Below are 22,813 nucleotides of genomic sequence, written 5' to 3'. Positions count from 1 at the left end.
AGTTTTCATTGCCTTCTCTGAATTATTGTTAACAATATACGGAAATGGTTTTAATGCTCCTCATGGATCTATTTAATAAGTGTCTAATCTACTCTACCAAATCATGTATCATATTTTATTTTATTTTTTTTTTAGAGATTTTATTTATTTATTCATAGAGACACAGAGAGAGAGAGAGAGGGGCAGAGGAACAGGCAAAGGGAGAAGCAGGCTCCATGGAGGGAGCCTGACGTGGGACTCTATTCAGGGTCCCCAGGATCAAACCCCAGGCTGCAGGCAGCGCTAAACCGCTGTGCCACCGGGGCTGCCCTCATGTATCATATTTTAGATACAAAACAATGCTTGAAAAAGAACCAGTAAATGAAAACAGAAATTAGTAATTTCTCACTAAGAAAACATAATGTTCCTTGTGATTTGACTTTGTAAAAAAGGTTTTGGCTTAAAACTGAATTCTCTTAGTTTATGTCATAGGCAAATATAAAAAGTGAATTTATATAAAGTCTCTTGGCCAATTTTTATAATATTTATGCATCAACTAACTTTACTACAATATTGGGAACTTAAAACTATAGCTCACCATTTCACTCCCAGAGACCCCACTTTTAAGAAGTTTCAGTAACCCAATGACTGACATCTCTTTTACAAAAAGGAAGAACATCTCTGATCTTGCAGAAAGGCCCCTGTGAGATGACACCCAAAGGAGGCTGAGTCATCAGCCCATGCCCTATGCCTCTCTTTAGAGTCAAATATTTCCCAATTTCTGGTCAGTGGTTGGGACCTTTTGCTCTGTGCAAGGAGAAAAATACATTTAACAATTTGAAAATTTACTTGACCCTGGCAATGCACTTTTGGACCTGTTCAAGCAAATAGTAAAAATATATCACCTTTATTAAATAAGAAGTTGCACAAAAAGCAATCCAGATAAGCAAGTTTTCTTCAGTTTTAGGGTCTGGTTGCAACATATACATTTAAAAAGCTAAAAATATGTCCTTAATGTAAAATTTATTGTAAGCATCCTTCCTTTTGCAAGCATTCTTTGACCTATTTACAGCTAATGTGTTAAACTCTACTACTCACCCATTACCAAGAGCACAATCCATTAAGAATATTTGCATTTTTAAATTGTAGATTCAAATCTAAGGTTCAGAATAAATATCCTAAGAAAATATAAACTAAAAGAAATATTCATTCAAGAGAATTTCACCAAAATCAGTCAATGTCATGTCAAAAAGCTGATCAAGTACTTGACACTTCATTATTAATGGTAAAACAGATAATCCAGACTGGAATATATCAAACTTTATAAAGACATACATAAAACTGTTAGTTTGCAATTTTCTGAAAATGTTCATAACACAGTTTAAATACATTTTCATCTAAAATGTACTCCATGCAATGTAAACAGATGGAATTATAGCCCATTTATTATGATGAACCAACATATGAATGCAATTAATTGTACTATATGTATATAAACAAATAAATTTTTTGAGGGAGGTATTTGAAAGTAATCTAATTAGTTTAGGATTAAAAATTTTGCAAACCAGAAAGTGATTTTTGTTGATATTTAATTGTTTGGAATGCATTATAGCTTACTAATAAACACTGACCATTTTTTTTTTATTATTTAGCTTATTGAGCAGAACTCTCTTTTCAAATAAAAAAAATAAATTCTGAAAAATGTTTCTAATTTCCATACATTTTAACATTTAATATTTATATGATGTATGACATTTGAAAAAAATGTTCGACATCTTATTGCTAAGTTAATTTTCATCATTTAAAGACCTATTTAAAATTCTAATTCTAAAATGTCCTATAATAGCCAATTATTGATGGAATAACTCTGTTAACTTTAAAAGTTTAATGATACAGTTCAAGCAGTTAATTGATATGAGTAAATAATAATAGGTAAATCCTTAATGTCCCATACTGAAAGCAAAATAAATCTTACACATTTTTTTGTGCACTTTTCAACTCAAAGCTACTTCATTTATGGACTTTAACTGGTGACAGAAAAAAAAAATGGCTCAAAAAAATATCAGCTCCAAAAACTGACAAATGTGCAGCAAAAGATTATGAAAACATGCAGTGGTTTCATTAAATTAACAACAATAAATAGAAAAATGTAACTAACGTATTACCAGTTTGTGCCATAAATTTAGCAGCATCAGCTTGCTCCTGAGGGACCCTTTTTTCATGAACAGATCGAGGTCGCTGACTTTTAATTGTATGATCTCCCATCATTCCAAATTCTAAAGACAGAATAAAGGTATATGAAAGCTTGTGTGTAGACATTTCTCACAAATTACATTACTGTCTCATGCAATATGTTCCTGCGTATACCTAGAAGTTACTGATTAAATTTACAATTCTAAATTTGCAAGGCTGAATCTACTTGGAATATTTCTAAACTACTTGGAATATTTCTAAACATATAGTCAAAAAAATCTATAAACAAGAGCAAGGTTTCAAGAAACAGTAACAGTCGGTAGAATGACACATCAGGTTTTAAGTTAGCTTAATGAACAAATAGTGTACGCTTTTCTGATAATGTTTCCAAGCAATACATCAGAAAAAATACAACCACAGTGTTAACTGTTGTTTTTCAGAGAGAAAATCCTGACTGTATGACAGCCATTGTTCTGCTGAGTAGTAATTACCCCCCAAGTTTTTCAGCACTTTTCCTGTGGAATCAATATTCCTGTAACCTGGCTTTCCTAAGGTAAACATTCACTTAATGGAGTATTTGTCCAAAGATGGGGTTGCCTTTAGCGTCCTTTGAAAGCTAATTAAATACATGGTGGTTGAAGTAATTCTTATTCTCTCCTGCTCTGCCCCCAAATAGTTGCTCATCCCTTTTCTAACCATATGTAAGGCAGTGTTTTCTCTTTTAAAAGTTACGTTTATAAAAGAGATGCTCCATGTTTCTGTTATTTTATTTAATCTTTTAATGTTGTACCTCCTAGGAAAGGCAAAAAAAAATCTGGGCCCAACTCGGTGATAATGGGGAAGAGAAAAAAATAAGTTGAATAAAAGACAGACTTCATGTAATATATTTTTGAAAAATTCATATGTTTGGAATTCTGCAAGAGTTCCATGCTTCTGGCACTGTTACTTTCAAATAATTTTAATAAAACAAAAGCCAAATTTATGGAAGAGTTGTTGATTCTGGCTCAGCAGAGGGTGGGTAGGAGAAGGGGATTCCTAAAGGGCTGGCTCTCATGGTGTTTCTGTTACATCGAGACAATTGTTGGGCCCTTAAGACCAGGACTTTAATTAATACAGGACAAAGATGATTGAGTAAAACATGTTCTACTGTTAGTGCAGATATATTGCCAGAACCAATGTCAAAATTTGAGAATGTATAATTTTATTTTTTCCAATTAATCTTTAATCTTTTGCTAAAATATTACAACTTACTTTGTGCAATTGAGCACTGCGTTTTGTAAGCACTAATTTTACCTACATTTTTATTTTATGTAAGGAGAAAAGACTGGCACACATTTTTGTACATTCTGGCAAATTCCCACATAAATATGAATGTTTGACACTTGACAGATTGATTTGTCAGAAATTCTTTCCAGATATTCTACCCCAGAGAACATCCCAAGAGAAATCTGAGAAATCTAAATGTGTGTTTGTTTTTGTCAGTTTAGATAAAATCTAAGGTAGGAAATGGAAATCTTCATAAAATGTCAGTTGGCTTAATCTTGTAAAATTCATCATTATTTTCCACTGCTGTCAACACCCTCTCATTCCATTCATTTATGTATTCAGTATGTGCTGTCTAAACTATGTTTATTATGCTAATAAGTATCTAATCACTTATTGTTTAATGATTCTGGAAACTGGCTACTTAAGAAGTTATATCTAGACTTTTATGTACTACCCAGTATTTTTAAATATCATGTGTAATTGGAAATTTTCTGGGTCTGAAACAGCAAAAGAAGTTCAATAGTAATTTTTACTAACATTATACTTTACCTTCTGTCCTCTTGAATTGATCATTTAAATTGTGTATGTGTGTCTGTATCACTGAGAACATTTAAGTCAGGATATACGTATGCATAAATAAGGTGCAGGCTTTGATGGTCACATTAAGGTCATTTTGGCACTCGGAGGGAAAAGGATACCAAAAGAAATTTTTCCATGCCTACCACTTTTTCTTCTTCTGCTGCTTCCTCTTTTCTTCCCCCCCGCCACCCCCCCCCCCCCCCCGGCCCCCTTACAACTTCTTTTAGTAAGTAACTTTGTTACCTGTTCTAGAAGAAAACAATTCTTCAGTGGTAGCATGAGAATTGCTTACAATCTATATTCTAAGTGGATTATTTGTACAAGAACTAGAATCTTGAAGTTTATAGGTCTGAGTGTGTTGGTGGACATTGCTGAAAGAATTTTAAAAGTGTCATATTAAATTTTTAATGATTTCTGAAGTTTAAACACGAATAAAGTACTTATCTTTAAAAACAGCATCTGTGGGAACTATTTCATATTTTTAATTGGAATGTGATTTAAATCTCTCAAACAGAGATATAACACAAATTAAGTTTCAATTTTCTTCACTATGATCACTTCTACTCAATTCTACTTATCTTCAGTCATCAATGTTATGTGAGCTTAGGGCTGACACCTAACACTGGGATATTTAGTACTGGGCACAGTATTGAAGAAGAAATTCTTTAATCATCTATGAACTTGAATATATATATATTTTGATAACTAAAGGTTTCAAATGGAAATTTTGATTATTTCTGTCAATACAATTTATCTGAAAAACCACTTTTAAAAACTGAGAATAGGATGGCTTGATATAACTAAGTTCCCTGTAAAATGGAAGACATACTAACAATTTATTTCTTTTTCTCAGGTGGAAAAAACAACACTATGGTGGTATTTTTTTTAATGTTCCAGACCTATTCTTTCAGACCTAAAACAATCTGAATTTGTAAATGAATTGTGTAAACAATTATCTAACCAAGTGAGTTTCTTTTACCAATGTTTATATGCCAAATGTTTGAAAAAAAAAATACATCTTTGTTTGAGGGTTGTTGTCAATGGTTCTATCCATATCTCACAATGGGATATTTTCAAAAAATGTGTGTTCCTTTTAATGATGATTTGATCTTCTTCACGTCTAATGAAAATAAAGGCCAGTTGAATCATCCAAACTTAGAAAAAAAAATAAGCTATTAGTTTTGCTATTATTTTCTTATGTGGTGAATGTGAGTTGAGGTAAACTTTTAACATTTACACTCTGAATAATAAAAGTTCTACATGGATTGTTGAATTATATTCATATGATTCTGAGTTGGCAAAGATAATATACTACATTAGTTACACAAGGAAAAATAGCATAACCAAATAAAAAGATGATCTGCTTTGTGTAAGCGATGAAAAGCAAGTTATGAAATCCAATGAAGTAATATGCAGAATATTGTGTATGTATATACGGTACATGGCTTATGGAAACACAGGGTTATTTCCTACATCTTTATATTGATGGTATCAATGAAGTGGTGGGTAAATAACTATGCATGTATAAAACTCAAATGACTGGAGATGACTTTCATATTTAGGCACATTTCTCACACAATCTTTCAATATGCTTCTAGATAAAAAGCAGTAGTCTCTGGAAGACATACTCCAAGCTACATGAAAGAAAGGTTTAGAAAATTTATTGTTCTTAAGATTAGTTTTATGTCTTCTCCTCCCTCATATATACAAGGATCATGAAGAAACAAAGAGACCTGAAAACTGACCCTTGATGGTCAATTGTTAGTTGTGAAGTTTTTTGTCTCGAAATCAAAGGCTCAAATAATGTGAAATTGCAGTCATCACTAAGTGTAAACACACACACATCCATTTGTTATTTTATCAAATCTTTACATTTTCAATGTGTAGGCAAGTGGAGCTATCAGATTAGTTGCTAAGTTATTACTGCAATCTATTTTGCAGTATAAATGTGAACGTTATTTGTTAACTATCTTTCCTTTGCATTTCCACAGAAACCATCCCAGCCAGGTCACAGTTGTTTCTCAACAAACTCTCAAAGTTATGTCTTACTTATATTTTATGATCAAACTATCCAACTCCAATGCCACTAACTCTATCAACTGTTTCTTTCTTACAAATTAATTAATTCATCTGAGAAAGCCCAAGCATGCATGAGAGAGAGAGACAGACAGACAGACAGAAAGAGCAAGCTGGGGGAGGGGTAGAATGAGAAGGAGAAGCAGACCCCCTGGATAGGCAGGGAGCCCTATGCCAGGCTCAGTCCCAAGACCCTAGGATTATGACCTGAGCTGAAGGCAGATGCTTAACCGACTGAGCCATTCAGGTGCCCCCATGAACTATTTCCTAATCACCCAATCACTATCAGACTCTGTCTTTCTAAACTTCAATTTTATGTTGTAGCAATAATTTGACTTTCATTTGAATTTTCAGATTGTCTTATTCCGCATACTAGATTATAAACTTCTATGAGAAGGAAATATGGTTTATGAGTTTCAAAATCACTTCCTACTTTGCATATAGCTGGGGTTCATTATTTAGTTATTTTGTAAATACATTTCATGTTAAGAGTTGATTCTCCAAAATGTCAGATTCTAGATGTCTAGAACCCTTTTGTTAGCTTGCTTGGTGAATTGTTTGATGGGAAAGAAATAAAATTTTTAGGAAAGTACTTGAAAGTTAGTTATGTATGATCATGAAGGTCAACATTTCTTCTGCCAACAATGTAAGTTATCCATAAATATATTGAGGTTATAATTTAAATAATTGCAATATTACTTTTTAATTTAATTTAATTTTTTTAATATTACTTTTTTTAAAACTTAAATGTCAGGGACGTAAAACAAAGTTTAATGCCTTAAAAACAAAGCTTAATTTCTGTCAGTAAACATTTATTAATAACTTATGTGTTAGACACTAAAGTTACAAAGATAAATGAAAAATAGGCTCTCACATTCCGAAGCTCCTAGCCCACAGAAGTCCTCTAAACATGAGCTGAACCTTTGGTGTACGTAAACTTTTTTATTTTAATCAAAAAATGAAGCTGTATTCATAGCCCACTTTCTATATTAATTTCCTAAATAGAATATCACCCTTAACTAGAATAACTTGCTAGTGTGTCTCTAAAGAGAAAAATAGATTTTTTTTAAGCCATGCAACTGGACATCTGAAGTGACATTTCATTTGTCACAGCATAACAAGTATTTAACAAGGATATTAAATGTATAACTTGCTAGCAGAAGAAGATTCTAACATCTAGCTGGATTATGGTGATATAGACAAATTCTGTAAAGATGCAACCAGACATTTTCTGAAATATGATTATTATATTTAATGCATTCTAAGTTTGTATTTTGTCAGAAGCACGAGTTACTAAATGTGTTCATTTTTACAATTTTTGGAAATAAATTTGTCACAATTATTTTGCATGCACATTTTTTTGTGTGTGTACATTAGAGCTGGGAGGTATTTAGATAGTGAAGAGCAGTCCAAATTATTAGTCATTATGATATCTATCTGTTTTCTGAGGTTTTTAAAAAATGTTTTTTAACAATGGTCAGACTTCGAAATTATATTTTTCACTTAACAACTATTTTAGTGCCTACATAGTTAGGTGCTTTCTGAAAAGATAGAAATGTTGGGGAAAAGACTGCAGTATGTATTATCAAAGACATTTCTAACTGGCATGAATGTTAGAAACAAGGAATGTTAAAATTAGACATTATTAACTGAAATCCTCATTATTAACTGAAATCATGAAGGACATTGGTTAAAAATACTATTGGTTATAAATATATTATTTTCATTTTCCCCAAGAATCAAACAGGAATAGAATATTTGGATAAAAGAGAATTTCCAAAGAATTCAAATATTAGAGTTAGATAATAAATTAAGAAATTCTAGTAAATGGGATCCCTGGGTGGCGCAGCGGTTTGGCGCCTGCCTTTGGCCCAGGGCGCGATCCTGGAGACCCGGGATCGAATCCCACATCGGGCTCCCGGTGCATGGAGCCTGCTTCTCCCTCTGCCTGTGTCTCTGCCTCTCTCTCTCTCACTGTGTGCCTATCATAAATAAATAAAAAAAAAAAAAATTTAAAAAAAAAAAAAAAAAAAAGAAATTCTAGTAAATATTTAAAATAATTTTGGGGAAAATGGAATTAATAATTAAGAAGTATTTAACATAAGGTAAAAATTAAGACACATTAAGAAATATTATAAATCGGAGAAATCCATCATTAAAATTTAAGAGGATAAAAAAATAAAAAAAATAAAAAAAATAAAATAAATAAAATAAATAAAATAAATAAAAATAAAAAATAAAATTTAAGAGGATAATGGATATTCTTTCCTTTCTCAGTTCCATTGCCATAGTTAGATACCTGGTTGTAGGAACCAAGATGCTATTTCTCACAATAACAAAGTAGAACCTCACTTTTCAAAATATTCCTACAGAAATTATTTTTTTAGGTAATTGGCCATGACTCTGTTAAGTAGATAGGCAATTTTATGCCACTTCTAAAAAAGGACAAAACAGAGAATGGTCAAAGGACACACTGCTAATATGTTTACAGAAAAATTTTAAATGTTGAGGAGTTTTCAGTTTTCAATTAAGTTGTTAAATTGTGAAACATAATATATTTTGTAGAAGTAATTATCACATATACTTAGTATATACTTACACATATTTTCTTTGACAATGGTGTTATATTTTAATTTATCTTTATTCAAAATAGGAACTTTGAAATAATTACATATAATGATGGATTTATTTTTAGTTATCCTCAAATATGTATGTGAAAATTATATAATAAAACAACTCATTTAGAATAATTCCAGGAAATTTAGGGTTTAACCCTTAAATCATCATTTTTATTCTTATTTTGTCATCCTTCTGGGAAATGTTAGTAAATTGGATGCACCATTCCATATAAGAAATCATCAATGTGTGTAATCATGTAGGAATTATTTGTTAATATTTCTTATACATTAGATAATTGCATTTTATGATCTCATCTCTTTTTGAGATAACTATTGAATTTTTATAAACTACCAGTAATGGTTTGCTTGAAAAGTATTTTATTTGTTTGCAATAAGGAAAATAAATGCAGAAACACATAAATAATAAATGCAATTCTACTTCTAACAGTAAACTAGTAGCTGAATGTCTTTTCTTGTTGACCTGTGTTAGAATTTAATTTAGCACACTTGCATATCAGTGGCAAAATAAGATGCTTTACTATAAGCTTCAACACCTTCTGGCAGAGGACTAAAACTCTTACACCATAAGATTTGAATAATCTTATTGCTAAAGTGGTCCCCTAAGGCCCTAGGAAATAAAAAAAAAATATAAGAAAGTACACTAAATTGTCTCTGGATAAATAATTCTATATATTCCTAATAAGAACAGGGCTTGGTTGATTTCCTGCCAAGCTTTCTGACATGCAGAGTGATCCTCTGTGGGCCAAGTAGACTCTAGAGATTTCCAAATGGAGGGGAATGCTGCTGCTTTGGGAGTGAAAAGACTTGTCTTTCAGGCTTCCGTGGAAGGACAAAAATGAATGAGTCATCTAGGGATGGGAAGCCAAATTCTTTTGAAGGGAAACAGAAAGGCCCTAACAGTGATCTAAGAACTTAAGAAATGTGTGGTAGAGGATATGGAGAACTGAAGCAGTAAGATATTCAGGGTTTAGTACCACAAGTTGCTATTATTAATAGAAGATAAAGGGTAAAGAATAGGGCCAAGAGATATTCCTGAAGGGATTGGTGGGGAGGGAATCAGAAAGCTCTCTCATGCCTTACTAAGAACCCTGGAATGTATCTCTATTTGATTAAATGTGAAACCTTTGTAGGGGTTTAAGAAGCAATGAGCAAGAAATCATGGTTTAATTTGAATTTTAGATAGAGTAATTGCGGAGCAGATAGCAGACTACGGGGAAACAAAATTAGGGCAGAATAAACTATGTGGAAGGTATTGTAATCACCCATGTAAGACTATTTGTAATTGGGTGGAGGACAAGGTTTGATGGAGAGCTTACTAACAGCTCTTAGCTTGCGTTAGCAGGTGGATGGGGGTACCCCCACTAGATAAAGAATCAGAACCACACACAGAACACTGGGCAGTCCGAACTTCCTGCGGACTGAGTACATCTTTGGACCATTGGGTAAATTGTTGACAACTAGAGCAATTCTTAGTGCTCCCAAAAGTTTACAGGAAAAGTGTTTTGTAAGGAAGTCTTTGCTTAAAAAAAGTGACATTTTTAAAGTATACCTTTGATAGATATTACCTTTGTATATATTATGCATATTATATTCTATATATATCATGTATTTATTTAGAATTTTTAAGAAAAATTATTCCCATCTAGTTTTTTTTTAAAGATTTTATTTATTCATGAGAGACAGAGAGAGAGAGAGAGAGGCAGAGACATAGGCAGAGAGAAAAGCAGGCTCCATGCAGGGAGCCTGATGTGGGACTTCATCCTCAGTCTCCAGGATCAAACCCTGGGCCGAAGGCAGGTGCTCAACCACTGAGCCACCCAGGAGTCCCTCCCATCTAATTTTTAAATGAAAGCTCATACTCATATGGTACTTTTCAACTTGCCAAAGTTCATTCTCATTTACTATCACAGTATAGTACAGAAAAAATTTAACTTAAAGCAATATCATGTATCAATATTTACTGAGAGAAATAATTTAATAAGATAGTCCATAAAAATAATTCATACATTCTACACTCCAGTTGAAAGTTAAAAGATTAGATAAGTTGCTTGGCCAAAACATTTCAATATATGAACAATAGGTAATTCATGAAATGCCTGCTCTTTATGTAAGGCACTGGCATCCAGATAATTCTGACAAATCCTTATATGCATTTATATTCAACTGAGTCTCATGGTCTCAAGGTTTACTAAAGGTTTACCTGGAGATAAGAGAGAAGTACCTCGTTATTTTATACTTTTACTTATCCATTATGTTCATGCAGAATTACTTTAGAGAATTTATAAATATCAAATTAAATGTTCTAAAGAGATTCTTAACTACAGGAAACAAACTAAGGGTTGTTGGAGGGGAGGTAGGTGGGAGGGTGGGGTAACTGGGTATTAAGGAGGGTATTAAGGATGGGTATTAAGGATGGGTATTAAGGAGGGCACTTGATGTCATGAGCATTGGGTATTGTATGCAATTGATGAATCTCTAAATTCTATCCCTGAAATTAATATTAGAGTATATGTTAACTAAATTGAATTAAAACATTTTTTTTAAAGTAAATGCTTCTGGTCATGTTTTACCATTTACTGCTATATTTTTATAGTTATTGCAGATTTTTTTTAGCTTAAAGCAGTATCACTGCTTACATATTTTCTGAAAGAAATATCAAAACCGACTTTCTTAATGAACATGATCTTACTAAAACATACATATAACATTTATAATTTCTATAAATAACTATAATTCCATCCTATTTCCTTAATATTTTAGCTTATTTATCAGGGACAAATGAAGATACATGTAAAATATTTTCAGTATTTTTCTTGGATATTAATTATCCTTAAAATCAAAGAACATATATTCAAACTTATTTCCATAAGTTATCATTATTAGTATTAAAGCACACATGGCATCCTACAGAGAACTAAAAATGTTTGGCCTCTTCACAGCAGTGCTTCATATTACCTAAAGACTATTTTAACTGAACTGTAGGCTAAAGTTGAATGTAGAAGGTGGACAAATAAATGGGCAACCAGCAGGTACAGCTCTTATTTCAGAGAATCAAGCCTTAAGTTCTCTTGGCCAGTTTGCTCTTCTTGCAAAAGGCAATTCTGGGAACATGATTCCTAAAGTCTTTTAAGTTTTACAATACACTTTTTTCCCCTCAGGTCAGAAATTGGTCCAGGAACATATGTACTATCTCTCAGCAACAAAGAGGCCTATAGGACCTGACCAAGCTTGACTGATGGGTCTGTACTCAGACATACATGCACTAGAATCTAAGTAAAACAGAGCGGTATTTGCTTCTAAACATTTTCTTACTTCAAGCAATGTTGAACAGTTAACTTGACCCATGTCTGAGCACTAAATGGAGGTTTACTTTGAATGAGAGGTCTCAAGTGGTCTAATACTTATTTAAACATATACATCTATGCTGTAGCTAGCATCTACACTGGAGGGGGATTTTTTTTTTTAAGAAGATTATATATGTTTCCAAAGGTATTTGGAAATGAATGAATTCAGGTCATTCAACAAACATTAAAGAGGTATTCATTACATTCCAGATGGTTTTTAAGTGTGAGTCTTTATATGTAACATATATAGTTACTTATATATGTAACATATAAAATTCCATCTCATCCTCTTCCTTTTACTAGGAAACTAAACCCACTGACATTTATTAAACTTACTAAAATGTAAAACTTATTTATTGCATCTTAATCTAGGGTTTCTCTTAACCAAGTATCTTGTTTTTTCTTCCTTTTTCCCCTTTCTTAATATTTTTGGATTGACAGGAATTTTTTTGTCCTCTAGATCTCTTACTTCAATTATTCAAACATTATATACTAATTTTGTCACACATACTGAAATGTAGTTCTAAATCTATCAATATCGTTAGTGAATCAGTATCTATATTCTTTCCCAAACCAACACAAGCATTTGGGTGTACGGTCACTTGTCCTTTGCTTTGACACTCATATGTCATTTATTTCCCAACTTGCTGTATTTACATACTGCTTCAATAATTTAGACTTAACCATTAGTTGTGTTAATTTCCTTGTCGATCTTCTTTCTTCGGCTTGTTTTGTTTTTTTTTTTGTCTTCGACTTGTTTTTAGTTTTGCTACGGTATATTCTTAAACAGAGAAGGTCTAAAATTGATTCATCCTGCCCTCACACTTGAATTTTCATTTGGTTAGGCCTAAAAATTTAAGGTTAAAAAGGGTTTTTTTCCTCACTAAATTCTTAAGATACCTTTCACACTGAATCCTGGTATCCGTTCAGATGTCTTTTAGTAAGGGAGTCTTCTTTTCTTTCTGGTAGCTTTTCCAGCATTTTTCTTTTTATCTTTGGAGTTCTGAAATTTTACCAGTATGTGTCTAGACCTTGGTCTTTTCCATTCAGTTTGCTTGGTACTCCATGGCCCCTTCCAACACGAGGACATTCTAGCTGAGTACGCTGAATGAATGTGGTTTTTCCTGAGCCAACTTTCCCTCTTGCTCATTTTCTTCCATGTTCATTGGGGAGTTTGGGAGTTTCTGCAAGCTACACTCTGCTTTCATGTCAATCCCCTACAGATTCACTAAGAACTTCTCTGGGAAAACTGAACCCCCCATTTCTGATTTTTTAAAGAGTTAAGTGCACAACATATTACTTTTCCATTTCGTTCTCTTAACACTTCTTTTTCCTACTTACAGAAACCTTTCCAAGGAGTCCCTCTAGTTCCTCACTTCCCACTCACCCAACTATGGCAGGCAATCTGACTTCAACTTCTTCCTTGAATGAAACTGCTCTCTTGAAAGTCAGCTGCCTCTTAAAAACTGTCACATTCATCTTGATCCTTTCAGCATTTGACACCCTCCCACCCTCCCCTATCCCATAACTTTTCTTAAAATGCTCACCTCCCTTGGCTTTCAAAGCTGACACTTTGAATCTCTTCCTCCTCCTGACTGCTTTTCTGCCTCCTTTATTTGCCTTCGTGACTGTTCATTCTCTAATGTGAATTTTCCCACAGCTCCTGCCTTAACATTCTTTCTCTCAGAAGTTCCAACCATTCCTAGACTAAGGTATCACTTTCTGGCCAACAATTATCAGCAGCCCTTAATCTTCTGGGCTGATCTACATCTTACAGACCACTTGCACTAGCACTACCATGCCCCCTAGATATTTTGCTGGCAAACTTAGCATTTATGGAAACAAGTTAATCACTTCCCTGATGAGAGCGGCTCCTAGCTATGCATTTCAAATGTATCTTTAATAAATACACAGTGCTCAAAATAAACAGTTCACGAATGAATAAATAGCAAAATAAAACTAAAAGCTAACCAGAAATAATGCAGAAAATTGTTTTAGATGCATCAAAATATCTTGATGGGCCAGTTAGCTTATGTGAAGATAGACCCTAGGGCCTGATCTGAAAGGTGCATAACATAACAAAGTAATAGTTTGAAATTTACAGAGGCTGCCAGGGACAGAAGGTGAGTCTTATTAGGGACATCAGAAAAAGGACAGGTGAGGTTAACAGATCTTGGGAGAGGAATGAACAGAGAGTTATCCATAAAAGTGGTGGGAGGATAAGACCAGAAGAGAAATTGGAAATTCCCTGAGGAAGGACCATCAGAAGCAAATTTAATAGCAGTGATATTAAGGTTTAATGTATATACTATGACAAGGTGAAACACCTTTCCACTAGAGTCAACTTTTATTAAAAGCTTACCTAACCAGTGTTAGAGATTGTTAAAATGATAAAAGAAAAAGAAGATTAATTTCATATTAAGATTTATAAGGGGCAGAATAGAAAGGATGGCCCCAGAAACAACTACAAAGCAATGGTTGATAATAGAGCTAAATATATATGTAAGAGTGAATAGGAAAATATGTAAGAAATACATGTGACCCATCTCTCAAAGAATCTTTAGGAATAATAGGGAGATATTAAATTTCTAGTTCTAAATTATGTGGCAGATCACACCAAGCATTCCTTTGAAAATTATAATAAAGATAGCCTTCAGAAGGCTGGAGAATTTGGGAGCACACTGATAACAACTCTAGGATTATGAGTTGACATTCTTTTTTTTTAAGATTTATTTATTTATTTATTCATGACAGACACAGAGAAAGAGAGAGAGAAAGAGGGAGAGAGAGAGGCAGAGACACAGGCAGAGGGAGAAGTAGGCTTCATGCAGGGAGCCCGACGTGGGACTCAATCCCGGGTCTCCAGGATCACACCCCGGGCCAAAGCTGCTCTAAACCGCTGGGCCACCAGGGCTGCCCATGAGTTGACATTCTTAAACTGGTGTCTGGGAAGCTCATATTGGTAACGTAGATTAAACATGGTCCTTCTGCTGCTTTTATACTTTTGGCATTATATGTTAATGCTAACATAATTTAGCAATGAGTTTAAAGTTGTTTCCTCATTATCATAGGTTAGGTTTCTATGGGCCTGTGGCCAAATGGCCAAAGACAGGCAAAAGGAGTTAAGAATGGCATTTCTTACATGCTAAAATCCTTCCTTATTTCAGTTTTGGAGTTTTCTTCCTCCTCCACCCTAACTTTCACAGGCAACACTAGCTCTGATTACTCACTTGTAGTGAACTTTCCCACCAAGACTTAAGTGGGTGAAACAAGATTTTGCTTCTCTGAAGGAAAATAATGTCTCTTTTGTGTGGCAGTTTTTACTTTTTTAATGTTTTAGCTGTTGTTTCCAGTCAATTATAATCTCTCCTCAAATCTCTGTATTCTGTATATTATTATTTCTTTGCCAGAAGTTTGTGTCAGAGTGTGTGTTCCCAGCTGGGACATATCTAACTTAACAAGGTACTTTAAAATGGATATACTGGTTTTCGATGATTAAAGTTTGATGAGTCAACATCGTAAAATAGTTGTGCCAAATATCAACCTAAACTTTGGTTGCATTTTGAAAAGTATGGAATACTTAACACTTGGTTGTGGTTATCATTATTTTAAAAAGAAGAGTATTGATAAAGGAAAAATCTGTGGGAAGAAGAGTGCTCAGGTGTGGAAGTGTGACAACTGGTGAGGATGGTCTTAAAAAATTATAGTTTATTGTCAGGCTTATTTCAGAAATAAATTTTTGAGGACCCAATGATAAGACACTTTAGAGAATCAAATCTAGTAGAAAAATTAGGGAAAGCTTAAATAATCAGATGAGATAGGGCACGTTCAGGGTGGTATGGCCATAGACGAAAGCTTAAAGAATCAAACTTTAGTATAGACTTATAAATGTGTTAAGTGCCATACAAATAAATTCTTATCAGAATAAAAATATTTAATTTGGATAAAAGAATAAGTGGTAATTTTCTTTGATTACTTGGAAACCTGTCATGTAGCAGATGGATTATAAATAAAGTAGCTACGCTGTTTATTAAGAACTCAAATCCATAGGAAGGACTTTGTAACAATTTGTGGTGCATAAAAAGAATGGATGGCCATATGAAGTATCAGGCTTTTGATCACAGGGAGTGCTTAAGCAGTGATTGTGTGACTAATGAATATTGTAGAGACCATTCCCGCATGGATCTATCCCTGATTCCTAGAGTTTGTGACATTTCTCTTTCCTTGAACCCCATATTCTCTCAAATTTTTTTAACTCTTATCATATCTCCATCCAAAGCATGTTCCAAATATGTCAATGTCTCTTCATCCCCACCACTACCACTCTCCCAGCTACCCCCAGCACTTGGACCATTGCAGTCATCTCCTAAGTGTCCGATGCTTACCCCTATCATCATTTCCCCTGCTTAAATACTTTCTCCACATAGCACACAGATAGGTCTTTTCAAAGGTAGAACAGGGGGTGCCTGAGCTGACACCAAGCATTAGACTCTTAGTTTCAGCACAGGTCACCATCTCATGGTTGTGGTATTGAGCCCCAGGTCAGGCTCTGAGCTCAGTGTAGAGTCTGCTTCAGATTCTCTCTACTTCTCCCTCTCCCTTAACCCCCTCAAATAAATAAAATCTAAATAAATAAATAAATAAATAAATAAATAAATAAATAAATAACAAAACAGATAATGTAAGACCTCTTCTTAAAGTCCTCTTATATATTCCCAATTCTTAGAATAAAATTCACACTCCTTATCCTGGCTTTTACGAAAAGCCAGCCACAGCCTACTACTTGACTTCTCCAGCATCATCTCATCCTTCTCCCCATTACTCACCATGTTCTAGCCACACTGGCCTTCTTTTTAGCTTCTTAAATACACATAGCTCACTTCTCTACACTAATTTATATCTTTAACTGGGAAACTCTGTTGACATTTGCATAGCTGATTCATTCTTGTCATTTTTATCTAAGCTAAAATTTTACTTTCTGAATTCAAGAGGCTCTCATTGACCACCAAATGCAAAGTACCTATATAGTTATTTTCTAAGACCTGATTGAAATTCTCTGCACAGGTTGTATCAATACTTGTTTTAGGGTTTTGTTTAGTTATTTGTTTAATAATAGTATCCAGCAACCCACTAAATGTGATCTTTATAAGAGTAAGAGTCTTGTGTGTCTTGACCATCACTGTATCTTGTACCTTGCTAACTGGTTAAAAAAATGCTTTGGAATGGAGAAAGAGAGGGAAAAGAGAGAGAGAGAAAAAAGGGAGACATTATTATTATTAAGTGACATCATGTTCTTAATCTTACTCATTGCATTCCTCAGATTTATCTTTCAATTCACAAGCACGTCCCTTGGCACATCCAAGGGAGTGCTTAAGTCATCTAATCAATTTTTAATTTTGGTGACTCTGTTTTACTTTCGGTAATTCTAGTTTTTCCAAATGTATTTTCTTCTATGTTGTTCTATATGTATTCTTTATTATTCTTTTTATAGTTTCATTAAAGATTCCCCCCACCCCTCCCAGTTTTTAGTGTGCTCCTTGCATTGTGTCCGTAGATTCTCCTTCCTGGTCTTTGTTTTCTCCTGTAGTTCATCTTGTTTCTATCTTACTTTATTTCTATTGAAAGTTCATCTTACACAGTATTTCCCCTGTGAAGCTACTATATGGCCTCAGTGTAAAAGTGTCTTTCCAGGGCAGCCTGGGTGGCTCAGCGGTTTAGTGCTGCCTTTAGGCCAGGGTGTGATCCTGGAGACCTGGGATCAAGACCTGGGATCGAGACCTGGGATGGAGACCTGGGATCGAGTCCCACATCGGGCTCCCTGCAAGGAGCCTGCTACTCCCTCTGCCTGTGTCTCTGCCTCTCTCCCTCTGTGTGTCTCATGAATAAAAAAAAATAAAAATAAAAAAAAAATAAAGGTGTCCTTCTACAGCAGTAAATTTCTTGGTTTTATGTTGCTACATCAAAAGAATATAAATTCACACGGTACCCCTACATGGTATGTGCTAGGATTTGTTTCTTTTTTGAGGAGCAAGCTTCCTTTCCACTGTGTCCCAGGGCTATTGAGTGATGTTTCTCTAGAATTCCTTTGAAACAAAGGATAGTCTTTGAGGCTCCAGGCTATATGTAGTTTGATTGATTTAGTTCCCTAAACCTACATAGAGCAAGGACACTCTCCTCTCTTGGAAGTAGCACTGAAATTCTTATTCTTACCCATTTGGAACTTATAACTGTGCAAAAGCCCCCAGCTTACCCTTAATATTGTATCTTTTATCTTTTATTGATGCTGTATGTCTTATGGGCACCTATATACATTTCCCTTTTCAGCTTGGCTTATTTTTCTGTCTTGACATTTTATCCAGCCTTTCTATGAGTTTCTAGCAGATCTGGGATCCATCGACATTAGCTCATCCTGCCCTGTTGCTAATTTTTTTTTTTACAATGAGTTAGGCACTATAATTAGGTGCTATCTTCCTCATGAGTTAGATTCTGTTATTAAATCCATTTTCGATACTGAAAATACGAGGTTTTAAGAGGTTATGGTACTTATCAATCATTATGCAGCTAAGATGTATTGGTCCTGGGACTCAAAAAATCACATCTAATTGTTGCCCAAGCCATGTTCTCATGTGTAAGGCCATATAGCTAATAGGACCACTAGAACCATTTTCAACATTAAAATTAATCTTTATCCTTGCACTTTGCATGGTTTACGTCCCTAAATTGGGATATGTGGTTTTAATGGTATTAATCATAGTGGGATATAGAATCAGGTAAATACATGCTCAGAGTTTTTATAGTCTCAGTGGCAGGTCCCTTCCAACTGCTTTGTAAGTTTTCCTTGGTACTCTATGGGAAGAAAAATATGCTAAATTAAGAGCTTCACAATGTGAATTGATATTAAGAATCCTTAAAAAAAGAGCAAAATCTTACAGCGTCATTAACATGAGGTTGGATATAATGGAAATATGTTAATGGTGAGTAATGTATCAAATGGTTTCTTCCTTAATGTTTTCACCCCTGGCAACAGATGTCTTTTTAATTTTGCCTCCATTAAAATTTTCTTTATTAAGCATAAATAAGAAGGTATATTTATATTTTCAATGAAGGATTTAAAAGTGTGAATAGCAGGCTATATTATATTCATTCTGGAGGACATGCATATAAATTTATATATTCAATCCTTAACTTGCTGAAACTAAAAAGGCATTAATTTTTATGTCCTCTACAGATTGTAAAGGTTTTCTGATTCCAATTCTAATAAAAGAATAAAATTCTCACAACACTACTCAATTCTTCTTAGTAAATGGCTGAGAAAGAACTGAACTCCTTTACCAGACAAGCAATCTGTTAATTGCTCATAAAGGTCAGAACTGAATCACACAAGAATTTAATTTTTCTGTGTAACAGTACTCTATGTTTTTTCTCAAACCCTATGGTTTCAGAGAACCAGAGTTTCCCACTACCTCAAAACACTAGGTTGACCTCAAAACAAGTCTGGAAAAAATATCCTTCCAGACATTAAAAAATGAAACATGAACAACTACCAAATGATATTTGACATTTAAGAATGACCTTTGTGTAGCAAATAAAGTCATTTTCCAAAAAGCCAGCATTCAAACTTTCCCAGAAACAATTTGCAAATGAAAATACATCACCAGCTAAAGAAGTAATTACTAGCCATAAAGCTTTTCTTTTTTGCAAACACCATTGAAATTACTGAAGTTAAATGTCCAGATTAAGAAAAAATCCTCCATCAATTCTCACATCATTTTTCCATACTGCTGAATCAGTTTTTATAACTCTACTGAATGTATGTTTTCTTTTTAATTTCTAAACCTTTTTCTCTTGCAGCCTCCTCTATGGATGGAGAGATTATCCTGGCATCCTGTGTTTCATTAAATTTAGTGACTTAGACACCTAAAGACATGATTTGCTGTCCCTTGACCGCAAGTTTTTGCCCTCCAAATATCATATTGATTCTATAAAGAAAACAATCTCCTGGCTTTAAGCAGCAGATTATTTGAAAAAGCATGGTCGGAACCATTTAAATCCTACCCTGGGACCAATCAGTAAGTGATATTCAGCAAATAACACTAACAAGGTAACATAAAGTGGTCCTATGAAATTAAGCTGAGAGTCTACATAAACTTGTGTCAGTATTTCCTTTTTTTGTGTGCGTGAGGACAAAAACATTTCTTTCTTTTCTTTCTTTTCTTCTTCTTCTTCTTCTTCTTCTTCTTCTTCTTCTTCTTCTTCTTCTTCTTCTATCCTTCTTTTCTTCTTCTTTTGATACAAACATTTCATTAGCACCTACTGTGTCATTACTGTTTGACAGAAGGGATTTGCTGCCTCATTTATTTTTCTGTGAAAATAAGAATTCTTACTTTACCACCCACTGTAGAAGTGAAGAAATGAAGTAACATGTAATAATATCACTAGGCTACAAATAGAAGAGCTGAATTTTAAAATTAGGTGTGTCTGTGTTTGAGGCCAGTTTTTTGTTCTACAATACTAAATGTAAATACACAAAGGCAGGGTATCCTTTCCCCATACAAAAGTAATTCAAATTCCTTGTAGAAAATAAAGACATCAGAAAAAAAGATATATTATGTGTATCTCTACTCCACTACCAAAAATTCTTACTACCATTATTTTTTAAGTTCTAGATTCATTTTGCGGGGGAGGGTTGCATATGTAGTAAGATGTTATGATGTTTTTCTGAGAACTTAAGCCAGGAGTTAACAGCACAAAGATTTCACTGTTAGGAACACATTTACTGAATTAAAATATTCAAAGTATCTCAGGGACATAAGGTCAGCCTTTACCATTGAGAGTCATCCCAAGGTAAGACTACTGGCAATTTTTTGTTTCCGTTTTTGTTTTTGTTTTTCCCAAAAAAGAAGAAAAGGAGGAGGTCCTTAGAGAATCACTGGTAAATATAACGGAAAATAAAACATTTCTTGATTGGACATGCACTTAAATCACCAGGCTTGCTTGCTATCTCAGGTGCTGTCAGATAAAGAAGAGAGAACACCAGTGGAAGAGTTTTTATGAGGCCATGTCAACTACAAATACAGGAGAGGATTAGTTTCTGCAGCTGAGGAAAAGGGATGAGGTTTTGGAAAACTTCAGGATTTAAAGACAAAAAGATTTAGAAGTAACAAATGTTACACTCTTAGGTTGAGTGTCTGTCTTTGGAGTAGGTTGTGATCCTGGGGTCCTAGGATTGAGTCCCACATCATGCTCCTTGCAGGGAGCCTGCTTCTCCCTCTGCCTATGTTTATGCCTCTCTTTGTGTGTCTCATGAATAAATAAATAAAATCTTATAAAAAAAAAAGAAAGAGAGAGAGAGGAAAGTAGAACTTTGATGTAAGATGAAGAGGAATAGTGAAAGCGGACCAAAAACTTAGGAGTGTTTCATTGGAGAATTCCAGCCAAGACACATTGAGTGAATAGAAGAGATACTCTTGGGGATTCAGGTTATGAGATTTGGAAATTAGGTAGTCATTGCTGACCCACAAGAATCAAATGATTTCCAAAAAAGATAAAAATGAAGTAAGTTGATTAGAAACACAAAAGCCTTAGAATTGATCATTGATCAATTAATTCAATATATGTGTCTTTTTGAGGCTCTAAAAATCCAATGAGGAAATAAAAATACAAGTAAAATTAAACAGACAATAAATAACTACAGAATATTGATTTTAATATTAAAGAGAACATATTTATAAATATTCTTATTAGGATTTCTTTGAAATTAATAATTTTCAGAAAAATTAGCAATAACAATTTAAGAAGCAAGAGAAATATTTAGTTGTCCAATAAATCAAGGAGACAGAAAATGTGGTTAAAGAACTAAATGTAAATAAGGACCAGACTCATATACATTGGGGTGGACTTTACTCTTAAACTTTTATAACAAAGTTATTTTCTGATATATACAAAAAATTATAGGACTTGAAAATAATGAAAAGCTACCTAATTTGTTTTATAAAATTAGGAAAGCATGGATAGCAAAATATGACAAAGATGGTTAGAATTAAAAACCATAAAGCAAAATGATTTATGTGAAAATCCTAAATAAAATACTAGAATGGAATTAATAGTGCATGAAAGGGAAAAAACACCTCTCACAACTAAGTAGGGTCTATTTGAGGAAAACATGCTAATATCAAGAAATCTTGGAGAAAAATACATTTAAATAGGTCTAGAGAAGCCTCAAATTTGCCAACTTTTCCTAATTAGGATTATTTAAAAGTAGAAATCCTTAATATGGTTAGGAAATATAACAAGCCTCAAATCAATAGTCCTATCATACCTAGTAATGAAACTCTGGAGACATCCTCATAAGTAATAAGTACAAAATAAGGATACTCATAACAACAATAATTATTTCATACTGGTTTGGAAGTCAATTCACCACAATTAGACTCAAAGCATTTATACAACATGCAACAATAGGAAAAGAAACAAATTGTATTTGCAGGCAACAGAATTACTTAGCTAGAAAGGCCAATTTTAAAATTGGTGGAATTAATAAGAGTTCATTATGCCTAAATATGTGATACAAATATTCAAATTAATAGCTTTGTTACATCAATGTAAATTACAAATAATTTCTAAAAACATACTAAAAACAAAGTGTGAAACAAGCAATTAATTTAACACTAAATATCCAGAAGCCATATGAAGCAAAACAAATTTTAATCGGAATTACTGAGTGTGTCAGATGCTGCC

General features: G+C 33.6%; 1 protein-coding gene across 4 annotated transcripts in view; it reads right to left on the bottom strand.

Moving 5' to 3' along the window:
• Window positions 1-22,813, bottom strand: part of ADGRB3 (adhesion G protein-coupled receptor B3) — a 717,179-nt gene that overhangs the window by 431,564 nt on the left and 262,802 nt on the right. For all 4 annotated transcript variants that reach the window (XM_025444944.3, XM_025444946.3, XM_025444947.3 and 1 more), the window contains one exon: window positions 2,145-2,255. In XM_025444944.3, coding sequence (XP_025300729.1) covers window positions 2,145-2,255 — 111 coding nt within the window. The remainder of the gene's footprint in view (window positions 1-2,144; window positions 2,256-22,813) is intronic.

Source organism: Canis lupus, chromosome 12 (assembly GCF_003254725.2).
Source record: "Canis lupus dingo isolate Sandy chromosome 12, ASM325472v2, whole genome shotgun sequence".
Lineage (NCBI taxonomy): Eukaryota > Metazoa > Chordata > Mammalia > Carnivora > Canidae > Canis > Canis lupus.
This window is presented reverse-complemented; position numbering and strand designations above follow the sequence as displayed.